Source organism: Pteropus vampyrus, unplaced genomic scaffold (genome assembly GCF_000151845.1).
Source record: "Pteropus vampyrus isolate Shadow unplaced genomic scaffold, Pvam_2.0 Scaffold339, whole genome shotgun sequence".
NCBI lineage: Eukaryota > Metazoa > Chordata > Mammalia > Chiroptera > Pteropodidae > Pteropus > Pteropus vampyrus.
Window position 1 is genome coordinate 1,777,672 of NW_011889120.1, and position 21,300 is coordinate 1,798,971.

General features: G+C 37.4%; 1 protein-coding gene and 1 pseudogene across 3 annotated transcripts; both read left to right on the forward strand.

The window, feature by feature from the left end:
* The first annotated feature begins 504 nt into the window (after positions 1 to 504).
* On the forward strand, positions 505 to 17,373 carry PRDX4 (peroxiredoxin 4). 3 transcript variants are annotated; one of them, XM_011378449.2, is made up of 8 exons: positions 506 to 845; positions 4,782 to 4,899; positions 7,463 to 7,579; positions 9,590 to 9,712; positions 12,111 to 12,241; positions 13,252 to 13,286; positions 16,982 to 17,028; positions 17,262 to 17,373. In XM_011378449.2, the coding sequence occupies exons 1-8, from the start codon at positions 596 to 598 to the stop codon at positions 17,263 to 17,265; spliced, it is 825 nt and encodes a 274-aa protein (XP_011376751.1). In that variant the 5' UTR covers positions 506 to 595; the 3' UTR covers positions 17,266 to 17,373. The 3 variants fall into 3 exon arrangements, with proteins under 3 accessions (XP_023378113.1, XP_011376751.1, XP_011376750.1); XM_023522345.1 differs by lacking the exon at positions 17,262 to 17,373 and having other exon boundaries at positions 505 to 845; positions 16,828 to 16,989; XM_011378448.2 differs by lacking the exon at positions 16,982 to 17,028 and having other exon boundaries at positions 507 to 845.
* On the forward strand, positions 3,569 to 3,686 carry LOC111730905 (annotated as a pseudogene).
* Positions 17,374 to 21,300: the final 3,927 nt, after the last annotated feature.

Consider the following 21,300-nt stretch of genomic DNA (forward strand, 5'->3'; position numbering starts at 1 on the left):
TGCCCTTGCATGATGGAGAAGAATAAATGTTAGATCTTTCTTCTCCAAGTTTCCCAGGACTTAAAAGGGGCTGCAACTAGAGGGGGGAGTCATGGCATTGTTCACAGATCACTTCAAGGAAAAAATGAGTGTTAGAAGTATAAAATGCAAGCGGTTCAAAGGCAGATAGGTTAGTTTAACTTTGTTAGGAGAGGGGAGTAATATGCGGTAGTGAGGCTTTATGGAAAAGATGGGCGTGGAAGGATGTCTAAAACAATGCAGAGGACAGGAGCGCGTGAGGCCGGTCACGGGCAGCTCCAGCAAACGGCCTTCGCAGAGATGGGCTGAGCGCCTGGCCATGGCCCACCCCAAGGCGCAGGCGCAAATGCTGCCTGGGGGGCCAGCAGGCGGGACTAGCGCACACGTGGCGGGGGGAGGGGGCAGGAGGGTTGAAAGAACTGAGAGCGGGGGGCGGGGAGGGGCGGAACCCTGGAGCGGGAGGGCGGAGCAGGTCTCGCGAGGCCGCGCCCCGGTTCGCGCGGGCGTCGAGCGCGCGGTTGTAGTTGTTCCGCGGCGGGAGAAGTGCTCACGCCAAGAGACTTGTGTCTGCGCTCGGATGGTCATGGAGGTGCTGCCGCTGCTGCCAGCCGCGATGACTCCAGTCCCCGGCTGGAGCCGAAAGCTGCTGCTGCTGCCGCTGCTACTGTTCCTATTGCGGGCCGGGACCCTGCGGGGCTTGGAGGCAGAGGAGAGGCCCCGAACCCGTGAAGAGGAGTGCCACTTCTACGCAGGGGGACAAGTATACCCGGGAGAGTCGTCCCGAGTTTCGGTAGCCGACCACTCCCTGCACCTCAGCAAAGCCAAGAGTAGGTGGTGCCCCGCCAACGGGGGTATGGGGGTGGGTGACTGGTGGCAGAGGGAGGCGGGAAGTGGGGAAGTCGGGGAGACACGTGTGCCCTGGTGACAGTGGCTGTCCGGGAGCCTGGCTCGGGCTGCACCTCGTGGGCTGCCTCCAGTCCCTGGGCGGGCCTGGCTCTCTCCTGGGGATGGTGGGAGGAGGGTTCCAGCTGTGAAGAAAGGGATGATTTCCACTAATCAGATTTTGGAAGAAGTAGTGGTCACCCCAAAAGCCGCAGAAAAGGGAAAGAGGGTGGCCCTGGTCCTGGGCTTGGTTGGCATTAGAGGATGTTGTGCAAACTGAAACACTTCCTCAAACATCGCAAAGTGTCTGCAGCACGTCGCGTCTGTTTCCACGTACTATTTCAGGGAAAACTATGTTGATAAGATGAATAATGACTTACAAAAAGTTTGATTAAACAGAAAAGTAGCTAAACAAAATGGTCAGGAGAGCAAACGTTTCATCTTTTTTTTTCCTTTTTTTCCTCCAACTTATAAAGGAGACTATTAAAAGCTTTCCTCCAAAACCCATATAGTTAATGGGTATTCTTTGTGTCTCAGAAACGAAGAACTTATTACCACGGTGTACCTTAGAGGTTCTTTGTAGGGAAACAGGGGAGAAGGAGGTTGAAAGTAATGCATTTGGGTTGATGATAAACCTCATGGCAAATTTGTGCCCTGCCAATTTGGCTTTTGGTTATTTACATTTCTATCCAGTGTACACAGATAATGGCCACTTTCAGGAAGGACACGTCACTCAGACACTGAAAAATTGTGGCCTGCTGCATCTGGATATCAAAATTGGCCAAAAAGGAGTGGCCAACGGTTAAAGGACAAAGACTGTCCCTTGCTTTAAAGTAACCTGCTTTTCTTACAGATTTGGTATTCTGAACATGTGTGTTTCACTTCTGTGGTTCAATTACACCTTGTTCTAAGCCAGTATTCAGTGAAAAAAGTATGCTTCACAATTATGAATCCTCAGTGTTAAGTGGGATGTTATGACTTGGAGTAATGAGAAGAACTGTTTTGCCTCCTTAAATATTTACAGTTCTTTCCTACTGAAAGTTAACTACTTTTGGATTTTTGTGTTTAAAAAGCTAGTCTTGCGCTTTTAAAATCATGGTGTTTCCAAGTCCCATTAAGTTTTACTTGTCTGGGAAGATATTTTGAAATATGTCAGCCAGTTAAATGTTTACTGGTATTACATATATTTCCCATAAAAAATAAATCCCATCCAAGTCTGCTCAAAAGCAAAAAAAAGTGATAGATTTTCCTTTACCAGAAAACTTTTTCAAATTTTAAGTATTTCCTACATTTGTCACATGTAGACTTATCTAGAATTAATGATAAAAGGACTTTTATTCATAAAATGGAATATTATAGTCATTAAGATCATACTTTCAAATAATTTTTAGTAACATGAAAAATTGTTCATGCTTTACTGTTTAAGTAGTAAGGATCCAAATTTGTATTTAAGACTGGAAGGAAAGACATCGAAATATTAACAGTTAAATTAGTGGGGTTAAGAGAAGAAGAGATTTAAATATTCCTTTTCTTAAATGGTCTTTATACTGCTTTGAATTTGCTAGAATCTTTGTTATATGATTTTATAATCAGGATTTTAATAGATGCAAGGGATTGCTTTGGGAATTCCATTTATAGGTCTTAGCAAAGTAATTGCATTCTTTTTGCTCTATAAATTGATGGTTTTTTTCTTTGAATTAACACTGCAATTCTTTTTATTAGTTTCAAGTATACAGTACATTGGTTAGACATTTATATAGTTTATGAAACGATCCCCCTGATTGCTCTATCTTCCCTCTGGCTCTACACATAGCCATTACCTTACTGCTGACTGCATTCCCTATGCCGTGCTCCCCATCCTGGTGACCCTCTATCAACTACTAATTTGTACTTCTTTAAACCTTCACCGCTTTCTTCCAGCCCCCCTAACCCCTCTGGCCATCACCTGATTGTCCTCTGTATTTGTGGGTCTGTTTTCTATTTGTTTTCGTTCCTTAGATTCTGCATATCAGTGAAATCATATAGTATTTTTCTTTCTCTGACTTATTTCACTCAGCATAATCACCTCTAGGTCCATCCATGTTGTTGCAAATGGTAAGATTTCATTTTTTTTAGTGGCTGAATATTCCATTGTATATATGAACCATAACTTCTTTATCCAATCATCTGTGGATGGACATTTAGGTTGCCTCCATATCCTTGGCTATTGTAAATTGTGCTGCCATGAACATAGGTATCCATAGATCTTTACGAATTATCGTTTTGGTTTTCTTTGGGTAAATATCCTGAAGTGCAATTGCTGGGTCAAAAGGTAGATCCATTTTTAATTTTTTGAGGAACCTCCAGACTTTTCCATAGTGGCTGTACCAATTTGCAGTCCCATCAACTGCAATTCTTAAATCAAGAACCCAAAATTTCCAAGCTCAGAATTTTTATAACAAAATTGATTTTTCAGATTTGGTTTTCCCAATATGCTAAAAGTCATTAAGGCAAGTCGTTGTAACAGATGATTACAATTCGAACCTCACGCTTGAGTAATATTTTCAGTAATGTATATAAAGCATATATAGTTTAGTACGCTTCTGCTAATTCTCCCTCCTGGCCTTTACCTAATCAGATCAGATTATTTATATGAAGTAGGAAGCTGACGTAAGATAAGTAATCATTGTCTAATCATTGTGCCACTGTGAACACACCCAATCCCTTCTGATCTCGGAAGCTAAGCAAGGTCGGGCCTGGTTAGTACTTGGATGGAAGACCACCTAGGAAGACCAGGTGCTGTAGATGTTTAAAAAAAAAAAAAGTAATCATATGTTATGTTTTAACAGAAATTTATCTTCAGTTTGTGTCTATTTTCATAGTGACCATAAATGTTGGCTATTATACAAATTGTAATAAATGTTGGCTGTCTTAAACCTTACTTTCTAGGAACCTTAGTCAAACTTGGAAGCAAGTACTGACTTCAATGTATATATTAGTACTGAAAGTTTAAATGCTATCTGAATGTGTTAACAGAAGATCAAGGTATATTTGTATCAGGCATGTGGGCTAGAATTACAGAATGCCCTTACAAGAGAGCAGCGCAAACTAAATTTCCATCAGGTCACTTGAAACCTGTTCAAGGTAGTCTCCACTTTCAAAGCCTTCTAGGAAAATAATCCCATGGTCTGGGATTTTACACTTCTGGCCTGATGTATTTGCAAATTTCCTAATCATTGAGTTTGGCAGCAGGTCCTCTATGTGTATGTGAGAAACTGGACAAATGTTTAAATTAGTACATCCTAAAGACTGTCAGGAGAAAAAGGAACATCCAATTGTTTGACATGTAATAAGTTGTTTAACTTGGAAGGGCTATAGTGAAGTATCCAGTAGGGTGTCGTGCAGGTATGAAATGTACAGGGGTCTGTGAGCATGAATAGAAAAATATATTTTTTCACTAACCTCCAACCAAAATTGAGCATTTCCTTCCATTATAAATGTCAGCAACAAACCATGTTAGCTTCAGCAGTACTTGCTTGTACCTGTTGCCAGTAGACCCACAGATATTTTCATGTCACGTGGTTGGTGCAGTTATCTTGAAACATCACTAATACTCTTCACTATTTTGGGTAAGTTATTAGATCACTGCTAGATCTTGCATTTTTAAAGTGTTAATAAAATGGTACATCTATTACTACATCACCAATTTGTTTTTAATATTTTGGTAACTGCATTTCAATATAATTAGTTTTCTTTGTAATTCGGTAGCACTATTCTGGGAAGTCTGTAAGTTTCACCAAACGTTTAGAAGCTTTGATATTTAGTGATTTCCTAAAGCTGTCTTTCTGTCATCCCACCAACTTTCTCAGTGTTATAAAACACCCTATATTTTTCTTTCTTAGTTTCCAAGCCAGCTCCTTATTGGGAAGGAACAGCTGTGATAAATGGAGAATTTAAGGAGCTCAAGTTAACTGATTATCGTGGAAAATACCTGGTTTTTTTCTTCTACCCACTTGATTTGTAAGTAATACATAGCAGCTAGTAAAACCTCAATTATCAATCATTAATTAAGAACATCAAAGTTAGAAATATTTTATTTAGCTCTTGGTTCTCAAAAGGCAAGTTGAGATGAAGAATTTTTCCAAGAAGGTAACATCTACCACATATTTCAGCATCATAACCCATTGACCCCAATACTTCATACTTATGTTTACATGATTGTTATAATGTTAATCATTAGAGAAAAAATATAATTATATTCGTTAAGCTATACCTACTAAGACAAGAAAATGGAATGACAATATTTTAGAATGCATTTAATAGCAAGACTTATGCCACAAATCTATTTAATGTATCCCCGTTAAATAGAAAATTAATAAGCTCTTTCCTCTAGTGATGCCATTTAACTTTGGTTTTACTATTTTTGTTCTTTGCTGCATCTGTTGCTTTCCTGTGATTTGAACATTTTCCTGAAAATACTGCATATGCTTAACAAATAATGCCTATTAATATAAATTATGGTTATTGTGGGGGGGTTCTTCTTTAACTCTGTGACAGTGAGCACTTTTGTAGATAGAAAGTTGACTCAAAGTAGCTTTAGTCACTTCAAAGATTTAATTTTATTGTGAGTGTTTTTCAAATTCCATGAAAGTAAGAAGATACCAAAAAGAGAGTTATCCAAACTTTTACATCTTTTCTATTTGAATATATTTTTGAATATATTTCAACTTCACTTTGTAGCACAAAAACAGCCATACATAATACATACACAAACGAGTTTTACGTTCCACTGAAAGTTTATTTACAAAAAATAAGATAGGCTAGATTTGGCCTGTCGACTGAAGTTTGCTGACCCCTACTCTAATCTGAATAGGAATAATTCCCATAAAAATGAGTACATTGCAACTAAAACAAGTCATAAATCTGTGTAATACAGTCTTTAAGTTAGTGAGAACTTGCTTCTTTCTAATCAACTTATACTGTGGCTTGACTAGCTAAAATGTTTAATATACTTTAATTTCTAATAGAAACCAGAAGTTGAAATGTTAATATATAAAAATTACAGGCCTTCTACAGTCATGTTGTTATAAAACCAAAAAGTTAACACATGTACAAAATATGTCACTAAATTAGTCTAATAGCAAATAAATATGCTGTTTCTCCAGTGTTAAAACTCCATAATTAATAAGACATATCTAATTAGAGCATGATGTTAGCAGTGGTCTTCTGGGTCAAGGAACTACGATAGCCTTCTTTCTGTCACTTCTGTGGAATGCCGGACTGGGTCTGGTTAGAGAAGGAAAAATTCTGGGGCATTTGCCAGTCTGCAAGAATGAAGGTCACAAACATAACCCTTCAGTTTTCTGCCAGAACTTATTCTCCGTCCTCACTAAATTGGGCTATTGTGTCACTAGACAGCATTTCTTGGATAAAAGGAGGCAGGTGCTAACTATTCCTACCTTTTGGAAAATATTAAGAATATATACTATGGCCCAGGTTTCCAGGGACATAATCGAGATTAGAACTGCTTGCATATGACAGTCCTCTCCTTGAACAACTGAAACATCTGAGAAGCCTATATTGGGCAGTGGTAGAAACTTGTCCCCTAAATCTACATTTTTCAAACTTTCTTGACCATGACACACAGTAGGAAATAAATTTTTCATTGCCACTCAGTACACTTACACATACATACAGGGCAACATTGTCTGTATGCACCAGTAAAGCCAATACTATACCAAAATACTGAAAAACTTCCATACCCGATGATAAATAGCCCCTTTCCCAAGACCCTCCCTAAGTTGCCCCTCCTACCTGGTCTTTTTCAGAAACCTCCAGTGCTAAGGCCAAATTTGAGTTAAGGTTGTTAAATATTTTTTTGTATCAGTCCTGAACACACATACATGCACTTGTATGTACATATGTTTCATAATTTATAAATGATGTGCTCTCCTATTTTCTGTTTCACTTTTTTTAAATGTTAATTGGAACTCAGTAAATTGGCATAAATAGTTCCTACCACAGTTTGAAAAATACTACACTAAGATAATATTCTCTAAACATGCCCTTCTGACAGCAGGAGTGGAACACAAGGTGGAAGAGGACCTAATCGAGAAAGAGGGGGTGGGAGAGCATTTACTCATCTCCAAAATAAAGATACATGCATCTAGCTCATAGAGCTAGTATAGGAATGTAAAAAAAAAAATAGTACAATAATGTAAAATGTTTGTAGATCCTTTGAAAGCTGTAAAGCACTATATAAAGTATTATTAAATAAAAGCTAATAAAATGGGGAGAAGTGCTGCCATAAGGGAGAAGGGAACATTGGTTGACCACTGATCCATTAAATGATAAAAATAAGGTTTATTGAGGTATAATTGGGAAATCTGTAATATACATTTATTAAATTATGTTTGATCAAAAATGACAGTCTTAGACTACTCCATCTTGAGAAGGTTCATATATAAAATTGTTCTTGATATACATTCTAATATACTAAAGGTGTTTGTAAGAACTAAGTCATTTAAAACTTCACATATATGCATATTTTGAGAATACTGAATATATTTTTTTTTATTTCCAGCACTTTTGTGTGTCCAACTGAAATTATCGCCTTTGGTGATAGAATTGAAGAATTCAGATCTATAAACACTGAAGTGGTAGCATGCTCTGTCGATTCACAGTTTACTCATTTGGCCTGGTCAGTATCTTACACTTATATTTGTAGGGGAAAGAATGGATTTACTCTTAAATTATGGGCAGACAAGTCTTAACATGATAGGAATATAGTTATTTATCAAACAATCCAGGAGATTTATCTGAGAGCTGCTAGTTCAATGAAGTTATGGTAAAAATGCTTAAGGATTTTATAGGACATTTCAAAATTAGAGGAAAGAAGTCAGTGCAAAAGATATAATGTCCATAGCAAACATCCATTGAATTGTAGGAAAGGTAAGTCTGAAGAGTCAAGCCCAGAATAGAGATTTGGGACCATCTCCATAGTAACAGTAATAAATTAACATTATTCCAACATCTGATTAGTGGTTACTTTATTATGACAAATTGGGTAACCTTAATCTGGAGGAAAAAAATATTTAAAATACCATTTCTCTGTTACACAGTTATCTAGTATTAAGTTAAATTCAAAATCTCTTTTATAATTACTTTCCAAGAAGCAATGATTTTTTAATTTTAGAAATAATTTTTAATTCGTTGTTCCACCTACTTAATTGCAAAGAATTGCAAATTAAAATGATAAGGGATGCCATTTTTTCCCTGTCCGACTGGCCAAGAGTTCAAATATTGAAAAATTTCATCCTGTGATGACAAAGGTGAGAAGAAATGGCCCTCATACACACAGTTGGTTCAGCATTTCTAGAGAGCAGTTAGGCAACATGTTTCAAAATTTTAAATGTGTGTGTTGATGCGAGTTTTTAATCATGTCAACAATTTTGTGCACAAAATTTTATGCACAATAAACTGTTCAGAATTTTATTGGTTTTCAAACTTAATATTTAGTTCATTAAAGTAAATTCAAAAGTTTTTCTCCATTTATAGTTATACATACATATAAATAAATATATGTGCATGAATATGCATATATAACTAAACTTTTAATTGGATCAGGAGCTACAATTTATCTTAAGTATTTTAAAATGCAGTTATATTTTTTTATTTCTTTTAAGTATCTCAATTTTCAGACACAACTTCCCAAGAATTTAAGTTATTCTTACAAATCTAAGAAAACAGATTCAGTGTGTCTTAAGTCCTTTTAAAATGTTTCCTTACTATTTATAAACTGAATAAAATTTCAAATTACACATTTTAAAATGGAATCACAAAGTAAATCTGTTGTTCTAATATGCCAGATCCCCTTAAACATTATAAATAACTACAAATAAAATATAAATACAAATATGTACTGATTATTTCTTAATATAAAAATATTAAAACTATGGGTTTAATTTGCTTCATCACTTCTATAGTAATTCTAAATCACAGGATTAAAACACAGATCCACTAAGGAAAAAGTTATATCATCCCAAATAATTTGGGGTTGCTTTCCCAAGGAATTTGTGGAGATACATTCTCAGCTGGATAGTTTTCATATTAACCAGAGATTTCTACTTGGATGTCAGAACTGGCTGTAGACATAGAAAGCTGTATTTCCCCGTTTTCTAGCTGCTATGTCAGTGCCCTGCAATTGGGGTACCAGTCCACATACCCTGGTTTCAAGTTAAGGAATACTTAAATCTGAAGACTGTTATGTCTAAGATTATGTCTAACTTCCTTTGCTGCTGCAAGTGGACTTTGCATTCTTTTGTCAGAATATTAAAATATCATCCAGTTGTATTCTGCCTACCTGTCAAGGCATTGCCTTGTGATCACAATTATTATAAGGTTATACTTCAGATAATGCATGTATCCTTTGATCCATCAATTCCACTTCTAAGAATTAATCAGACAAGTACACAAAGTTGAGAATGCAAGATGATGTATGTCTCCATATTTAGTATTTAAAGAATATGAATATATTGTTAAGTAGGGGGGGGCAGGTAAGAAAATAGAACATATATTAGCCTGTGTTTTTTTTTAGAGAAAGGATGTGAATGTTGTCTGTTCATGCGTGTGCATATGCAAAGAAAGAGTGCTGACTGTTTTGATATATGGTATTTACTTAATTCTGAGAGGTAAATGTTGTTTGTTACAGGATTAATACCCCTCGAAGACAAGGAGGACTTGGGTCAATAAGGATTCCACTTCTCTCAGATTTGACCCATCAGATCTCAAAGGACTATGGTGTATATCTAGAGGACTCAGGCCACACTCTTAGGTACCTTTCAGTGGTTTTACATTATGACAAATCCAAATATATTTGTAATCCTCCTTGAAATGGAGTTAGAAGATACAAGGTTTGATCAAGAAATATTATTTGCTCTATTTGCAAAAATGTCATAGGTACTGTCATAGGTAATTGGTTAGTGCCTTTCTTAAACTATGTGAGTGTCACAGACTATTAGAGCTGGAAGATTATTTAGAGGTCTTTGACCAACCCTGTCATTTTACCAATAAACAGATCCACAGAATTCCATGAACTTAGCCAAAGTTGTATAATTAGTTAATGGCAAAGCACAGACTTGAACCCATGTCCCCAAACTCCCTGTCCATTACTTTTCTCCAAACTGACACCAATAATGGTTTTTCTAAATATAAGTATCAAAGTATTTAGCAAACCTGTGTCTTTGTAGTGGGAAAAATTGAGAAAATATTTTACTCGATAGCTCTCACAGGGTTACTTGAGCTAATAGATGCTAATAGAATTCTTTGTAAAAAAAAAAGGCAATTTTAGCTTAAACCAGTTGTAATTTTATTATAGTTGTTGATTTGCTTTGCAATACTAATAGTTTTTTTCTAATGTTTTATGTGAAAGTGTCAGTATTTTATAATCCTGTTTTTTAATAAGTCTTATTGAGATATTTCATTATACAACTCACCCAATATAAAGCATACGATTCAATATTTTTAGTATATTCAGGGAGTTGTGCAACCACCACCACAATCAATTTTAGAATATTTTCATTACCCCAAAAGAAACCCACACTTATGAGCAGTTACTCTCCCTTTTCCCCAATTTTCTGGCTCCCATGCCTGCCTGTCTTCTTTATTTAATCCCTTGTTTTAGTGAAGCACATCTTCATAGCTTCCTAGTAAAAGGTCATTGGAAGATAAAATGGTTGAGGCCTTCCGAGTCAGAAAATTTTATTATTCTGCTCACATGTTGATTGATAATTTGGCTGGGTATAGAATTCTAGATTGAAAGAGATTTTCCTGCAAACATTTGAAAGCATTACCCTGCTACATTTAGCTTCTGGGGTTGTTACTGAGATATCTGTTGACATTTTTATTTCTGATTTTTTATAAGAATGATCTATCTCTTCTCTGTGAAAGACACATACATACATATTATACCAAGTATGGCAAATGTCTTAATCTCAAAGTCTACCAAAGAAGCAGTTCACAAAATTAAAACAGAAAACTGAAGCTAGAATTTGCTACCAAAGAAAAGGCAGATTTGTTTTTGCGTGATGTGTATTGCTATGAGGTATCAGGCTCAATTTCAGATCAGGCTCACCTCAGAACAGACTTGATCACCACTGACAACAGTTTTCAACTGTAAAAGTAGCTACATGAAAGAACACCCATATGAATAATAATTAACAGTTTTGCCCAAATTTGGCAGGTCTACCTGGCCCAAGGAGAGTAAGCCCTAATTAGTTCAGACATTAAGTTGTTCATTCAAAAACTTGTAGGATAAACAGGAATACCTTAGTAATGTTTAATGTAATTATGAAATAAAATTTCATGGAATAGATATGTAATTGCATATATTTCTATTAAAAACATATCTCATCATTATTTATAATAGTTGTACACAAGCAGTTAGCCCCAGTACCCGAGATCTTTTTCTAATCCAAAGTAGTAGGTTGAAATCCATATTGACTTAAATAGACAATAAAGTCCTTCAAAACTTTCTGTTTATCTCTAGTCTACTTTAACTCTTATAATGCCACCTCTATCTCAATAACAGGTCTTTTTTTTTTTTTATCAAACTACATTATTCCCCAGGCCATAGAAGTGAATCACATAGAGAGATTTAGAGGGAACAGTAACTTAGCTTATATCGGTGAACTTGTTTTTTTTCACCACTGAAAAAGGAAATATAAAGACATTCTAAACAGCCAGTGATGAGCAAGATAGATCAATCACTCTTTCACCCAAAAGAAGACTTTGCTATGTAGTTTTTTTCATTTCATTTACGGTGCAGTAAAATCCCAAACCTAGTAGACATGAAGATTATTATACAAAGAGAACATCTTTTTGCACAACCCTTAGAACATGCCCATGGCAACTGGGAGAATGCAAAGATTTCTACTGTGACCCCAAACACACAAATTATATGACCCCGGGAAACACTGGGTGCATGTCCCTCCAGACATTTCATAGACAAAAAGAAAACTTTAAAGTTACCATTTAGCAACGATAATCCCAAATTATATAGTAGATAAGTGTGGGTATTGAGGGTGTGTGCGTGTGTACATACCAGTCAGGTAGGTAGTGTGTCGTTCAGTATAACAATGCTTCTGTGCAGATGGTACAGGGATTCACGTTAACTAATATTTGTCTTAACTGAGGTGAAATGGCCTTACCTCTGCCGTTCTTGTGTTTTACAGAGGTCTCTTCATTATCGATGACAAAGGAATCCTGAGACAAATTACTCTGAATGACCTTCCTGTGGGTAGATCAGTGGATGAGACACTTCGTTTGGTTCAAGCATTCCAGTACACTGACAAACATGGAGAAGGTACCCTTGCCTTCTAAACATCATAGGCTTTTGATTTTTTTAGTTTGAGAGAGCAGCATAATTAATTTGGTTTCCTATCCTAAAAGTAATTTGGATGGTTCCAAAGTCTTCTGATTGCAAATTATTAGCCAATCTTTTTAGCAGATCAAATTATTTAAAGTGTTTTTAACAAAGTATCACTAATATAGTCTACTTACTGAATAAGATGCAAAAATATTCATTATTTGTATAGCCCTTTGGGATAGAAAAAAGTTTCTGCTACTGCAATTTTTTAAATTATGTTTCTGTAAACTTAAAATTTGCCAGTCTGGCAATATGTAGTAATATAAGTTGTATTTGCATGTTTATATTATTTGATTTAGAATTTTTTCCTCAAGGTAAGTCAATAATCCTCAAGGTTATTCAGAATCACACTAGTAATCTATCAGTTCATCCTTTCATTCCCAAGTTTTTGCAGTAGCTAAATGGAAAAGGTCAGATTTTACTAGAAATAGAACATACGTTTTATATTCCTTTTAAAAGTGTAACTCAGAGCCTGGGTCAGGATGCATTCTAAGTCAAAGGGATATCCTACTTTCCGAATAGTTTTAAAGTCTCTTGACATACAGCAAACCATAACATCGGTACAAAATACTGTAGGAAATAGCAAATAAGCTTATTGTAAGTTTATATAAATTTGGAGAAATTTTTGCCATGCCAGATTTTTGCCAAATTTCCAAACTTTCCAACTTTATTAGAGGATCACTAGGTTTGGTTTCTTACATTGTAACTGGAACTAAACATAACTGGCAAAAATGAAAATAGATTAGCTGCCTGCTGATAAGCTCCATGACTAAAATTCCTCGGTGCGAGCAGGCAAGCTAACAGAAGTTAAGTGTTCAGTGGCCTAGAAATGTTCTCATTGATATAGGCTGTATTTTGTTTCATTTGGAAAAAGAAAAGCCAAGAGTTGCTGAAGAAAACTGAACTTTGTTTTTAAACTATCTTTTGCTAATTTTTGTTCCTTTCAGTCTGCCCTGCTGGCTGGAAACCTGGTAGTGAAACAGTAAGTCGAACTAATCTTTGTATTAAGGGGATGGCTGGGGCCAAAGAAGAATGCCAACCTTACAATAAGCTTTCCTTGTAATAGTACTGTCTTGATTTTGTAAATGAAGTTAACAAACATTGCTAGGCAAAAATCAGAAGAGTACAGGCATTCTTTAAACTATAGGAAAAGTAGCTAAAACTAGAGAAAGCAGAAGATGGGACTTCATGCTATGAATTTTAAAGCCAAGTATCCAGAGAAATATACCACTAAAAACAAAAAGGGAACATGGAGACTTGGTAAAATAAATTCAGAGCTCTCAGAGATCATATATGGAATTTCTTCCTATACTGTGGGCAAAGAAAAGTCACAAGCAAAACCTGGTTTAAGTAAGACTGAAGCTAATGATTGTCTCCTTATCATTTGAAGGAAAAAAGATTGAAACAAGTTCATTCTCTCATTTAGGGAGGCTGTGTAATTTATAGACAATCCCTGAAGTAGTGTCTGGCCAAAATACAATTTGGAAACTTACTGGAACCTTTTTTAGTTAACATGTTATCTTCTAAAAATCAAGAGTTTTACACAAACTGTAGTTATGAAATTGAAAAATACTAGAGCATTAGAGGAAGAAATCATCTTAGGATAAAAGGAAAATATAGACTCCTAAGACTTTCTTAGCAAACAAAAAAAAGTACCATTGGCCACAGACAATGAGAGGTAGAAATTCACTGTGTAAGCTCACTCGGATTAGGTAAAGTAACACTGGTTTTGAACCAGGTTTTGATGGGTTTGCAAAACAGCTTTGTCCTTGTGGGTTAAAGTTAATATTACAATACAAACGTACTCACCTCTACATAGATCCGATGGATCTCAAAGGGGATTTGAAGTTAGGCATTAAAGTAGTACTTTGAGCACTAAGTACTTTAAATTATAAATTAGTCATTAGGTTAGTTTATAATTACTGATACTTACAGAGAGAAATATGAATCAGATACTATAGGCATCACCTGAGAAGCCTTAAAAAGCATTTTAGGATAGGCCTTCAAGCCAGGGGCACCTCCTCCTGGAGCTGTAGCAAAAGCATCAGTACTGATGAATAATGTCACCGTCAATCACAGACATGTGCTGAGAGATCAGCAAGAGCTCCCAAGAAGTACAAATTAACAACGAAGGGTATTATAGGGTGAGGATTTTGCATATCTGAAAACATGTTAACTATCCATTTGATTAACAGGGGGGAAGGGCAGGGAGCACAAAACTTCTTTGATAATCTGATCAAAACCATGGATTCTTCCTCCAGAAAAATGCACATGTGTTATCATATACTGTGTTTGGACATTCTTTTTTTTATTCTCAGCTTTACTAAGGTATAATTGACAAATAGAATTGTATATATTTAAAGTGTACAATGTGATTTGACATATGCATACATTGTAAAATGATTAGTACAATCAGATTAATTAACAAATGCATCACCTCACATAGTTACCTTTTTCTGTGTATGGGAGAAAGTCTTAAGGTTTAGCAAATTTCAAGTATACAAAACAGTATTATTAATTATAGTCATCATGTTATACATTAGATTCCCAGAAGTTACTCCTCTTGAAACTGAAGGCATGTACCCTTTGACCAGCATCTCCCCATTTCCCCCATTTATGCAACCACCGTTTACTCTTTCTATGGGCATTCTTCCAACAGACATTTCTTGAGCACTTGCTGTATAGCAACTATTCAAACAATAGCCAGAAGGTATTTATTAGGGAACACTACAGCCAAGGTCCTTGCCCTCGGAGTTACATTCTAATTTTATTTATTTTTTGTTTTTTGGGTTTTTTTACTCTTTCTAATTCCCCACCCCTCCCCACCCCTCCCCACCCCCACATCCACTCCTGACCTATGGATGTTGCCATCTTCCTTTTTTAAGAACTGGATCTCTGAAGGCGGGGTGTCTCCTCCCACACGCTCGTGGTGTGTACCCAGGGCCTGGCACACTCGGGACATGGGCCATGGCTCCACCTGGGGTGCGAACCCAGGACCTTCTGTGTGTAAAGCAGATATGCTAACCACTACACTATGGAGCCACCCGACATTCTAATTTAAGGTTGTGGCAAATGTTTCAGAAACAGGTTGATAGGAGTGAGTTGGTAAGAGAGTGCCTCGGGTGGGGATAAACTGGTCAGGAGAGATTTCTAAGACATTTGAGTTGAAACGTTGAGCGAAGAGGGAGCCAGGCATGCACAGAGCAGTGAAGGGCACAGGCCAAGGCAGGAACCAACTTAACCAGCTCCAGGAACAGAAAGGGGGCTTGTGGCAGGAATAGAGTGAGCTCTGAGCAGTGGGGTAGGAATGCCAGTGTCCTGTGGCATGGAGCACTGGGGTACAGTGAACTAGCTGAGCCATGTGGAGTCACTGGTGACCATAGGGCAGAAAGTAGTTTGGAGCGGTTGAGTATGGGGGTGAGGGCAGGATAAGGAAAAGGAGATGAAGTATGAACTAGTTCAAGAAAGCCATGAAGGGGAGAAGGAAAGAAAGTAACTGGAAAGTGGGGGATGTAGGATCAGAAAAGGTTTGGAGGTGGTGTTTCTTTGAAGATAGATGAAGTTTTCATCTCTATTTTCCTCACTTCTCCCCTGTGTATTGCACAGGCCTCCCCAATTTGTCTCCCTGGCCTCAAGCTTCTCTCCAGTGCATGTCATTCTCCAGATGAGAACCTTTTAGTGGCACTCCAGTACTCACAGGACAAAGTCCAGATACTGGGCACAGCCTTTAAGCCTTTGCATTCTTTGTCTTCATAGGTCTTTCCTGAGTCACCTTCCCTGTGGTTCTTGCATGCTGTGCTCCCACCAGGTTACCTGACCCATTTTCCCCTAAAACAAGCCCTGCTTTTTCAGACCTTTGTGCCTTTTCTCAAGTCTTTCTAGAACCTGGAATACCTGTCCCCTTTTCTAAATTCTACTCCTTTTTCAAGATCAACTTAAGTGCCAGCCCCACTCTGCGACCATCCCTAATGCCATCTCAGCCTGCACTGAGTCACACAGCCTGCATCATACACAGTCGTATTATACATTGCATCAAATGTTGTGTGCACGGACATCTTCCCCATGAGCCCCAAAGGCATGGACTTCAGTAGTTACCGCTGCCCACCATGCTTTTGACACAAAGTTATTCCATAAGTAGCTGGAAATTGAATTTAAATGCAGAGAAATCATAAATTAGCAAAGACAGAAAACTCAAAGTGATGCCTAAAAAACTAGGTAATGTTTATTTTATACTGAAGAAAAATTCAGAAGAAAATGCATATAGAACTATCGTAAGCTGATTACAAGAGCTTTCTTTATATGTAAGAATAGATGCACTTTACCTGTAACTATCAAGTAACAGTTAATGTGAGGTCAATTTATATGGAAATTTCAAATGAGTCTAGTAGGTTTCTAAGGCTGTGATGCTCTAGTAGAGAGCAGTTTTTTGTTCGGAGTATTTGTTCAGTCACTAAATAGTTATTGAAGGTATGCTTCATGTTGTATTTGAGTTTGTTTGTTTGTTTGTTCTTTTTACTTTGCAGTTTGAAAGTAAAGTTTGCATTCTGGACCTCCAAAAAATCCATTTGAACACACTGCCCCCTTTTCAAGTTGTTATGACATACCAACATTTCAGCAGATGATTTAGAAATACATTAACATCTGTAGCCTTGCTCTCTTAATGTTTGGTTTAATTAGATCAAACCTGAAGATGCCATGAAAGCCTGGTGGCCAAGAGAAGAGCTGTAAGTAAATTTGGGGGTGCTTGAGTACAGATGTTAATTTATTAACAAGTTATTTGCCTTTTGGCACAGCTGAGATTAGTAGGTAGGACAAATCCAGTTTTTCCTATATACATATGATATAATTTGGCACCCAAAAAGTATCTTCTTTAGTCAAGAGATAGGCAACTAATGTTGGACAACCAATGACATACTTTGGCTTTTAAAATGAATAATTTGCATTTTTCTTTTAACAGATAATCCCAGATCCAGCTGGAAAACTGAAGTATTTCGATAAACTGAACTGAAAAATACTTCACGTTATGATGCTCGAATGTTGTTCCCAATAAAGTTCACCGTTTTACCACATTGTGTTGCAGTAGTAATTTCTTGGTGAATATAAGAATCCATTTTAGGGTCCAAAGGTATTTAGTGTTCAAATTAGACACTAATGCCAAAAGATAGGCAAGTTATTCTCTTTCCAAAATAAGAAATGTCAAGTTGACTCAAACTAGTAATAACAGTAACAACTAACATTTGCATAGTATGTGCCATGTGCCAGGTGTTATACCAGGCAGGTTAGGGCCATTATTTAATCCTCACAGCAACTGTGAGTTCTTTATTTTACAGGCAAGGAAACTGAAGCCCACATAAGCTACTCACCTAGAGTCACAGCTAGCTCACAAAGGTAGAATCAGACTTTGAACCTAAACAGGCTCATTCTAGTTTCCGGGCTCTTAACACTCCACTGTGGCTACCCTTCTGCACCTTTGAGGGTGGCAGGAAAGGACAGGTTGTGAGCAGTCTCCTTCCACAGTATCTGGTAGGGACAGCTGACTCCAGAGTCCACTGCTCTGTACAACATAAAGTCCTCTGGACACACACACACCCCTTCTCTAAATTCATGTTTTCAACTTGTACCAAATTTACAAGTAACAACTTACATGTTTATATTTAACAAGTAAAAGTTGAATCCCTGAATATATGTCGCTAGCTCTTAACAAATGACCATATATAAAGCTGAACTCCAGGGCTACCTCGTGACCTCATTTGCCACCCCAATATGGCAAGGACCGTCATAATCATCTACAGATGTGCCATGTAGTTAAGTGACCCCCATTCCCAAGAGAATTTGCCTCATCCTGTCTTCTGTGTTAACCCCTCTCATCACTCCTGGGGAAGCCATCACTAGAACTAGGGGTATTAGAAGAAGCCTGGCTGAAACTCTGTCATAAATGGCAGATGGTTAGTGATAGGCATTTGGACCTGGACAGAGGAATCCAACTGCCATTTATAACCCTTTGCTATAACAAAGTACGTTCTAAATGCTAGCTTACAGTCGAAATTCTAAAAGCCAAGCTATTAGTACAGTTGAAGACTGCTAGTACTTTGGTGCTGAAACAGGTCTGTGACCATCTTGTCACTACTTCCAATACAACTAGAATCCTGTTCTCAGATTTCCTCTTTCCAGTCTGAAAAGTACAAACTTTTTACTTATGGAACAAGCCTGTATCTTCTTGATTAATAGTTTACATTCTATGGAGCTTTTTTCTAACCTCGTGTTCATTTTAGGTAAGTTTACAAGGAAAAAAGTTATTTTTAGATGCATTCGAAAAAGCCAGTCATTAATATTTCATTCAACATTCAGCAACCATTGATCACTTAAACACTTGGCATGTATCAGTGACAAAAGATTTTTCTGCCCTCAAGGAACTTAGTATTTAATTACTAAAGCAGGTGTTGATAGTGTAGTAGTTTCTGAGGGTCTACAAAAAAGTGGAAATAAATCTGGACTTACCACTTTCATATTAATTGGGTAATGTAAATACCCATAAATAAAAGAGCATCAAATGTACTCCTCAGAGCCTTTTGTAAACTAGTCCTTCAAAGAGCTGACTTCTGAAAGCCTACAGGTCCAAAATTATATTCTAAAGATGATCTCATGTGGCCATTTACAGAAGACTGGATGAAGAGTATCCAGGAAGGATCGTCTCCTGCCCTAATGGAAAAGATGGGCCCTGGGCCTGACCAGGTCGCACCCACAGGAGAACTATTCCTTGAACATACTGGCCTACCATAATCTAGAGCAGTGCTTCCCACCCAGGGACAGTTTGCCTCCAGGGGACATGGTATTGTCTGGAGATGTTTTTTGGCTCTCACACCTGCGGGAGTGCTATTGGCATTTAGTGGATAGAGGCCAAGGGGGCTGTGACTCATCCTCCAATGGACAAGACAGCCCCACAACAAAGACTTAACTGGCCCAAGATGTCAATAGTGAGTGGTAAGGCTGAGAAACCCCTCTCTATAGACAGCTGCCCACAGACAGAGGTGGAGACTGGTTTAGTTAGTAGCTGCCTCTACAGGAGGACAGACTACGCCATGACAGTAGGCAGTTATCCAAAGTAGGTCAAGAAGTGACTTGAAGTTTCTATGAAACACAGGCAATCTTTTCAGTGTGTGTACAACATCTGTAATTCCATGCTTCTCCCTCCAATTTCTGATCTGTTGACTCCCAGTTAAGTCTTGCCAGTACCTTGAGCTTTCCAGTGATTGCAATGGACTGTTTTTCCAGAAATTTCTTAGTCCCCACACTCTCATGCAAGGGTCCAGTCCTCACTCCTATCATTTCTTTTCTGTCCAAGGGCACATCTAATCTTACATCCTAAATTTTCCATCTGTCGGGAGAATTCCAGGTTGTTATGTTTTATTCTCAAATACATTAACGCTACTTGACTATTTAATGATATTTTTGTACCTTAAGCCCCCACATCTGATATCATGGAATGCATCCTTATATTTCATTACCCTTGAACTTTCTGACAATGCTGTCACTGAAATATCTTTGAATAGTTACTAGTATATGAATGTGATAAAATGTATTTCAGATAAATAGCTCAGAAAGGTCTCCATGTCAGCAGAAAGATATTTTTGTGTGTGTACACATACATATACATAACACATATACACACTTCTATAAACTCATGAAAATTTTTACCCAGCTTTTCAAAGGAAAGAAAAATGTTTAGCATAGTTATGATATAGTTAGTCTTAGCAAAGCAACTTTTATCAAGTCCATTATTAACATAATAACACAACTTTGGCATAACGCTGTACACTTATGTAAAAACCTAAAAGTAGTTTTAAAGATCCACCTTCCTGAGACTTAACCTTTTAAATGAACAAATTCAAAAGCCAAGTCAAACACTCAAAGTCACCTAAATCACTATTTGTTCATACAGAAATATTACCTACACCGTGTACAAGGTAGTTTGCAAGACAATGCAGATAAAAAGATATGACACGATCATTCCCTCAAGAAGCCCAGTCTCCTAATGAAAGCAGCAATATGATGTAATAAATGCTAAAAACACTGACACTTGTGGTGGCTCCAACGTGACCATGAGCAACTACAAGGAAAGACTGGAATGAGGGAAGGTGTCACAGAGGAGGGGAGTGTAAGCCCATTTCCTACTCCTCCACTGAAGGCTCTATCACCAGAAGTGCACCATTTTTTTATAAAAAGATAGTACTTGTGACCCAACCTCAAGAGACGGAGCACTGACTGATTTTTCTCTCTCATGATAATCTTATTAGGAGACGGCATATACTGTAGAGTTGATTGGCCAAAGTTAGGGGTCCACCATGCGGCCAAGGTTAGACAAGGTAAAAACTGAATCTGCAGGCGTGATTTCGTTAACTTCTCTGGTCATTTGTACAGCTCAACTGGGACACATCTATCAGAAACAACTGGCAAGGTTTCCATTAAAGGAAATACGCTGCACTGTAACGCAAAGGCCACCAGATGGCGCCAAGCACACCGAAACCAGCCACTTGCCACATCCTGAGGCCCCTTTCCAGGCTAAACTGAAAGAGCAACAACTAACTTTCAAATGTTTTGTTTTGTTTTGTTTTGTTTTGTTTTGTTTTGTTTTATGTAATCTAACTTAGGAAAAAATTACTAAAAATTTCAGACCAATTCAAAACCAAGGACAACTCAAGTAGGCATCTTAATTTGTACTGAGTACAACTCCTTCCATCAATGACCCTGACCCAGGTGGAAGTACATTTTACACTGTGACGTAGTACACAGGTAAATGTGTTTGTGCACCCTGTACAAGCATAAGTTTCACACAACACTTACCATTACTATGCAAAATGCATTCTGATCTTTTATTTTTGTAATGTTGGTCACAACCCATAAATTTCATGACTCACTAATGGGTCACGACCCATAGTTTGAAAAACTCATTTGTTTTAGCCATATTTTCTCTTCTATTAAAGGCGCACAATTTCTTT